At 43.7% G+C, this 8,182-nt stretch overlaps 1 protein-coding gene across 1 annotated transcript; it reads left to right on the top strand.

The window, feature by feature from the left end:
* Positions 1 to 3,707: 3,707 nt before the first annotated feature.
* LOC114818662 (28S ribosomal protein S5, mitochondrial-like) lies at positions 3,708 to 6,275 on the top strand (the record flags this gene model as incomplete). The annotated part of the gene is made up of 2 exons (XM_029085511.1): positions 3,708 to 3,844; positions 6,051 to 6,275. Coding segments are annotated over 2 exons (362 nt in total), but the record flags the coding sequence as incomplete, so codon positions are not given.
* Positions 6,276 to 8,182: the final 1,907 nt, after the last annotated feature.

Genomic DNA, 8,182 nt, shown 5'->3' on the forward strand with positions numbered 1-8,182 from the left:
TCCAACCCCCACCAGTCTGTGGTTCTGTGATTAATCTCTAAGTAGTGTCAATTAGTTTCTAATGTGAATTAATAAGGGAAAATGCAAAGTGATTTTTCAAACACACTTGTGTGACTGTGAAGCTTGGCGCTGATGCCCTGTAGCTATAATTAATAGGTATAAGAAATTACAGTTATTCATAGTTTTCACATTAGACCGTGGCATATGTCGACTGTCTTCACTTAGAGCATAAAAGCTTCCTTCTCTTTGCTGACGGCGTTACAGCTGTATGGCTATGGATGCTGAAGCCTCTCACTTTGCTTAATTAGAGCTGGCAGATTATTTCCAGTTCCTGTACGTAGGACTTGGGCAGCTCTTGAAACAAATGATCGCAGCCAAGCCTCGTGTTTTCACAGAGAAGGTAACGTCACTGTTGGACTTAAACGTTTCATTTCAACGAGGCTGTTTTCTCCTGTAGGTCTCATTGATTCAAACCCCAGTAAGGCAGCGTGAGTGCCGCAGACACATTAAAAACGTCTGAGCACAGCTTTGTCTCAGAGCTGGAGTTTGCAGTTGGAATCCTTTCCTTTTGTGTTTGGATTAGATTTTGTTCAGTGACTGATGGGCTAATTTGCTGGCTTCTGAGTTTCACGTATTAACAAGCTGCAGGAACCCAATTGAGATGAGATGGGAGAAAAAAAACAACAATAAAACCGCCAGAATAGAAAAGCTTTATAAAGTTACTGAAAATGAAACTTTGACAAACAGCCTTTCAGAGTTCGGTCACATGTAATTGCATCTAAAACTTGACTTTGTCTTGTAGCACAGAAAACAGTGTTTTCTCAAATGGCAGAGCAAATGGCTTTGGATGGTTAGAGTTTCTTTTCCAATTATAAGTTAAAAGAAAAAGGAACATATTGGCACAATTGAAAAATGCAGCATGGGAATAGATTTTTTCTTCCCCCTCCTCATTTACTCAGCACCAAGAAGGTCCTGAGGAGCGGACTAATCAATAACCTGGCTTTTCAGCTTTTAAGAAAGATACATTAGAACTATCACAAACCAATTTATAAAGATTAATAGAGCTAGGCCACAGAAAACTAATCTCCCTGGGGAACAAGAGAGCAAAATTAGACTCCTCAGAAAGATAACTCCTTCGTTACAATCTGGCAAGTGTAAGAAAGCATTTGCAATTAATGCTAATGTACTGTAATTACGCATTGGAGCTAAAATATCACTATGATGGAGATGGATGCAGATGACATGCAAACTTCCATTGTGTCTGGGGATTTTGAAATATGTTTGTCTCTCCTCCCCACTTACAAATTTCAAGTTGTTAACAGTTACAAGCTTTTGTAATTCAGCCTCTGGTTTCCACGGAGACACACAAACTTTCTTGGATGATCTCATTGCTTTCAACAGTAAGTTGCAAGCACATAAGTGTCACAACACTCAATTTGTTCTTTAAGCTTGATCAATTATTTTTTTTCTGGAAATAGAGTATTTTGCTGTCTTTCCAATGTAGTTTTAGCTCTGAGGAGTCTCTTACCTGCTTCATTTCTATTCCCTGTCCTTCACATTGTGCCACTAATGTAGTAACAAAGCGTAATTCATGCCAGTTGCTGGGCCGGAGGAACAGAAGTGATGCCTCTGCACAGTACCTTCATAATCTGTGCTGTCTTACTCTCGATAGCACATGGCATTCTGCTGACTTTTGTAACCTGAAGAGGACGAGCAGAATATTCTCGTGGGTAGTGGCTGTTATGTTTTGCACAGACTGTGAAGCTGGCGAGTTGCTGTTGCTGAGTCAGGAGGCAAATAACAGGTGTACGTTTTGGAGCTCAGCTGCAAAGAGTGGATTTGGTATGTGGGGTGCCATCATGATGCCTTTCTCAGTTTGCAGACAGCTTTAATCCCAGTTTCACTGCTCAAAGCTTTGCTTACCAAGAGATGAATAAATTAAAATGTGGTAGGTTTTATTTGGCTACCCAAATGCCTGTGAGCAGCAAGAGACACCAGTGCCAGTGAGCACCCATCCTCTTTCCCAGCAGCATTGTGTTTAGACCAGGCGTTTCTGTTGGACCATTATTGCCCACAGATTTACTTGTGCTTCCCTTTTCCTTCCCTCCCCAGTTTCTTTGCCTGCTCTGTGTCTCTGTGACAGGAGCCTCGAGCACGATCTCCATGTGATGGTTTCACTGGGCTAGCAGCCGAACACAGCCGCTCGCTCGCTCCCTCTCCCCAGGGGATAGGAGAGAGAACTGGAGGGGTAAGGCTAAGGAGACTTGTAGGATGAGATAAGAACCCTTTAAAAATTGAAATAAAACTTATAATTATATTAAAATAGTAATTCTAATAATAATAGTAATAAAATATGCAAATGAGTGATACACAGTACAACTGCTCACCACCCACCGATCAAGCCCGGCCTGTTCCCAGATAATAATCCCGGAGGAGCGATAATCCCGACCCGAAACCGCAATCCCGGGAGAGCCAGAGCCCGAGGGAAAGCCAGAGAGAGCAAGAGAGGGAGAGACCCTCATGAATATACTGACCATGATGGGATATGAGATGGAATAGCCCACTGGCATATCCAAATGTCAGTTTAGCTTATTAATTTAAATACTCCTCATCCCCTCCTAGATCTTGCATTTGTAAAAGTCCTTCAACTTCCAGTGACAACATCTGTATGTTACTGGTGTTCTTCTCATAACAAATCCATGCTGATACCAAAACACAGTGCTGTTCTAGCTGCTGAGAAGAAAACTAGCTGTATTTCAGCAAAAAACCAGGACACTCGGGCTTTAGGAAGGCACTGTAGGCCCCTCTCATCCAACAACCATCTCCCTGGGAATGAGAACCACTGACATTGCTTTTACTACAGGGTCCTTCTGAAAGGAAGCCCAAAGGACAGCAGTGCTTGAGCACACCAGTTGCTTTGAGCAGTAACTTCACCATGAGAGACCAATTTAATTTCAATCCCTCCATCACCTATGTGAACCAGGACTTTAAAGTAAGATTTACCATTGTTAGGAGTTACTGAAGCTGTCATTCAGCAGTTTGTCACCTGGAATTGCAAAGGAAGTGATTTTGAAGCTAGGTGGGTATTGCTTTTTAGAAGAGAGAGTCTTGGTCAGGATGTGGTTGCATTTAGATCTTCTCCCCTTAGAATGGCTTCTTTTTAATACTCTTTTAAGTAAGCGTGTTGCCTGGCTTCTCTGCTAATTTATCTTAGTAGTAGCAGTACTAGTAGTAGTTTTGGCAAGTACTAGAGTTTTATTTTTCTGCAAAGTGCTAGAAAGAAATTGCCTTTTGTTTGGTGAATGTTCCCAGGGGTGGTGGAGAATGTTTATGGAATGTTCTTCTAAAGCTGCCAGTGGTGCTTCCAAGGAATACTGCCCAAACCTGTGGTATTAAACAGTTCTTCAGGCAGCATTTTTAGGGTTTTCTCTTCCGAGTGTAGAAGTGGTGACATTTTCATTTGGTTTTGCAATACGTTAAATTATATTTAGTATTAAAAAATCATGGTCTTCATGTTTGGATGGCTGCAAAGACTGGGAAGGATGGTCTTCCCAGAATGGTTTTGCAATTTTTAAGATATAATGTGTTCTAACAGGCTAGGTTAAGAAAAATAACTAAGAAGAGGTCTCAGTTCTTTTTTTTTTTTCCTTACCTAAGTTGTATGCTTACAAATAATTGCTAATTTGTATTTTTTTTTTTCTCCCCAGGGTATGGTCTTCGTTGCCACCGAGCTATTATCACCATCTGCAAACTAATTGGAATTAAAGATATGTATGCCAAGGTTTCTGGATCCAAAAACTTGATTAACATTACCAGAGCTCTCTTTAAAGGCTTGACAGAACAGGTAGATTGCACTCTCATTGGTTCTATACATTAGGTCAAGGAACAGAATGGCATTGATATTGTAATAGTTTGGGGTCAAACAGGTTATATTCTAGGCTTAAAATGAAGTAATTTTCCAAAGAGCAAACAAAATCAGCATGTGAATAATTCCTCAGCAGCTGTATGAAGTTGTCTGGTCTGAAACAGCTGTATGTAATTCTGCCTGTTCCACAGCCAAGTGTCTCCAGGGGAACATCAGAATTTCTGGGCTTTCATTTCTAGTATTATTTGGTGATATTTGAAAAATCATGGGCAGAGGAAGTTGTGGCCCAGCTTTGGCTGCTGCTGCTCATGTGTCTGCATTCTAAGATTTCATTGCCTAAGGGCTGAACATCACAGCTGCTTCTATCACTAGTATAATTCAGATCTCTGAAATAAATCAGGGGGGTGTTGTCATTTCATCTAACTCAATGGGCTCACAATGGAGACGTCTCGGTCTGAGCCAGCTGCCTGCAGTTGATGGAAAGATCCAACATGCAGCATTTCCTCTGACTTTGAAGAGCAGCCTTAGGATGAGTCAGTCCTTTGGAAATTCCTGGTTAGCTCATTTGGTCGTAGAGTCTCAGTAGCTGCCGGGATTCAGCTGCTTACATTCTCAATATAGCCCTGCAAACCTGGAGCTGTCAAAGCTGTCACCCTGTCCCAGCCAGCTTCTTCTCTTCAGCCTTGGGAAGGGAGGGGGTTATGATCTTCTTTGCCTAATGAGATAGACACTGGTAAGCATCTGTAACTGAGATTTATCAGACTTGAGGAAGTCTGTCATATATTTTCGATGCATCGTCTCCGAGACATCTTCCACAGAATGACTAGAAGAATAGTAGAAGGACCTGCTGCATAGATTATTGCTTTGAGAGATGTGCAGTTGGTATCTTTTCTTGACCGAATTCCCTGAATGGGAAAAAATGTCCTATTCCCAGCAGACATTTATTCTGTAAATTCTGAGTGTTAACAAAAACCTGTCTGCAGGGAAGAGGTGTAGTTGAAATTAACGTTACAGTCGTATGGTTCTATTAACTAATATTACTTGTCAGGGCAGTAATAAACACTTCACTGTTGTCAAAGCAAAATTTATATGCATCTTAAAGACATGAAAACTTTACTGCATGTTACTAACGTGCCAACATGCATCCTTACTATCCTTATGCAGGATGTGCCTTTTCTGGCCAGATCCTTTCCAGAAGCACGTTCTTCTAGGATGACATTGTAGTGCCAGTATATTTGCAGTCTAGTTACCTCAGTTCCTCCATGCAATTAGCTCATTTGAAACCCATGAAGATGAGCCTGGCGAGTCATTTAATTGACACAGTGTTTAAACTGCTTATTAGGAAGTTACTTTTTTTTTCTTTCCCTACCCCATCTACAGTGTAGAGTTTGAATCACAGAATATTAGGGATTGGAAGGGACCTCGAAAGATCATAGAATCATAGAATGGGCTGGATTGGAAGGGACCTTAAAGATCATCTGGTTCCACCCCCCCTGCCAGCAGCAGGGACACCTTCCACTAGACCAGGTTGCTCAAAGCCTCATCCAACCTGGCCTTGAACACTTCCAGGGAGGGGGCATCCACAACTTCCTTGAGCAACCTGGGCCAGTGTCTGACCACCCTCACAGTGAAGAACTTCTTCCTAATATCTCATCTAAACCTCCCCTCTTTCAGCTTAAACCCATTTCCCCTTGTTTTGTCATTAACTGCCCTTATGAAAAGTCCTTCCCCAGCTTTCTTGTAGGCCCCTTTCAGGTATTGGGAGGCCGCTGTAAGGTCTCCCTGGAGCCTTCTCTTCTCCAGGCTGAACAGCCCCAACTCTTTCAGCCTGGAGTAAGTTGTAAAGTGCAGCTCTCCCCACCTGGCCTGGACCTGAACAGTGCAACCCAAACACATCTCACCACATTTTCCCACCTTGGGAGGTGCATAGACCATCACCCAGCACAGGGGTCCCAGCCTGGCTTTTGTGAGTAGAGGTTTGCAAACAAGACATCTCCCTTGAACCCTTCTTGGTCACTCTTGGTCCCTGTTCTCACTGCTAGTGCGGGGTAGAACAACACATCGTTCTCAGTGGATCTTTCCTTTGTCAGCCAAAGCACTGGGAAGTGCCTGACTGATTTCTAGCTGAAGTAAACCAACATTGTGCATCATTGCTTTGATTGTCTTCTCTCTTTCCTACTCCCAGGAGACTCACCAACAGTTGGCGAACCAGAAGAGTCTTTACGTAGTGGAGTTCCGGGAGGAGCAGGGCCCTCTGCCTATCGTCGTGGCACTGCCTGAGGGGGATGTCCGTGAGGATCCTGAGCCTGAAGATGAGGTTCCAGACACAAAGTTGGAGTGGAGTGAAGTGAAAGAAGCTCAGGGAATGAAGAAATCTCCCTGGGTGAATGTCAGAAAGATAGCATGGTAAAAACTTCAGTCCCTGACCACTCTTTGACTAGGGATGTCAGACAGAAACAGCCAGTGAACATGGTTTTGACTTCAAGCCTGCGTTTACTCGATTCCTGGAGATGATGTTTAATCAACAGATCCCACGTTTCTTTTGCAAGCTCTTGGAAAACTACTGAAGAGATAAGGTTGTGAAAGCAATAAAGAATTCTCAGAAGGACTTCAGCGTGGGTTTGTTGGGGTCTTTTTTTGCAAAATGCCAATGTCTGGGAGATCTTGCGGCAAGTTAATGGCGGTGGAAGTTAATATGGGCACTCTCCATCTCCCTCCCTAGGCTCCCTCATTATGGTGGGGAAGCTGTGAAATCAAAAAGTAGAAGTTGTGTGTCTTCTAGTGGGGAGGAAGGGGGCAAGGTGATGGTGAGCAATGGCTGGAGCTGTGCAAACAGTCCTTTCCAACCCAAACCATTCTGTGAAACCTAGGCTAAAGGAATCAAATCTTCCTGCATTTCGATGACCTTCAGTTTGCCTCTGTCCTTGCAGAAACAGTGAACTGAAGTGAGTTGGCTCTGCCACTGACCCAAACCAGCCTCAGCCTGGGTAGCAGAGAGAGCTGAAAGCAACTGTCGGGATCAGCTGTTTGTCATTTGTTTCTCTGTGTTGCAGTGAGCAGATGGATCATACCAGCATTTTCTCTTTTCTCCTCAGAATCAGGAATAAGGTGTGTGTCAGTTGCAGGTGATTGCAGCCACCCTTGGAGATGTCCTGCTGCTTCCTTGCATTCTGCTCTTGCTTTTCCTCACCCAACACCTAGGGAAAAGCCTCTGGTATTCAGGCCGAAGAATGGTGCTGGAGATCATACATGGCCACTGCTGCACAAAAATGTCATTTGCCTTTTCAGAACTTAAAGAAATGTAGTAACCACTAATCTCCCTCTTTCCCCAAGGTCTAGCATACTAGCTACACTTGCATCTGCTCCCATGAGGGTCTTCAGGACTCCTCTGCTCTCTGGAGGAGGTTTAGGACTTCTCAGACCCACAGGACAGTAACTCATGTTTGTGCACTTCCATGAATTAGGAAAAAAGGAATTTCCATCCCTATCCTCAAAGCAAATGGGATTTCAGTGCTTGAATCCATTAGCATAAGGGAGACCGAGGAGCAGGAGGGGACCATGGTCTCCATGTGAAGATCAGAGGTGGGGAATGGACCATAGTTGGGTCAGGAGATGAGGAGGCAGACTGAGCCAGCCATGAATCAGACTCTGGCGCAGACCCCCACTTCAGGGAGCTTTGATCCCTCCCTAGAAGTCATCCTGTGTGAGTTTCCCGTTTTCCCAGGTTTGGTGGCGTTACCACAGAGGCTCGTGTAGCTGTTTTACCCAGCGTGGTTTTCTCATCACTCCCAGATAAAGCGGACTGCAGGACTGCCGAGTCCAAGGAGCATCTGGACAACGCTCTCAGTCGTGGTTTAGTTTTAGGTAGTCCTGCAAGGAGCAGGGAGTTGGACTCGATGATCCTCTGGGTCCCTTCCAACTTGAGATACTCTATGATTCCATGATTTTCCACAGAGCTGGCCATGATTTTCTATTAACTTTCTTTGCTTTCAGACAAAGCAAATCCTTCTCCTGCAATTCAGGTGAGGATGGAAGTGTTTCTAACTCATTGCATCACTGGAGGCAAGGTATCCAACATAGGAATATTTGAAGAACAGGTAAAATTGCAATTAAGAAGCTGCAATTAAGCAAGAGCAGCCAAGATTACGATCTGGGCATAGTTAATGAATGATATGTCTGTAATCTCGTTTTTACTGCAGGAGCTGAGGTTTTCCCTGCCTTCAAGTGGATAGTTTGGTTTAACTAAAGTTTAATTGCCTGCTCTATAGAGTAGATGCCTGCAGCCCTCCTTGTTTTGCTGAGGAAGCTGGAGGAGAA

The sequence above is a fragment of the Antrostomus carolinensis genome, unplaced genomic scaffold (assembly GCF_000700745.2).
Source record: "Antrostomus carolinensis isolate BGI_N321 unplaced genomic scaffold, ASM70074v2 scaffold8046, whole genome shotgun sequence".
NCBI lineage: Eukaryota > Metazoa > Chordata > Aves > Caprimulgiformes > Caprimulgidae > Antrostomus > Antrostomus carolinensis.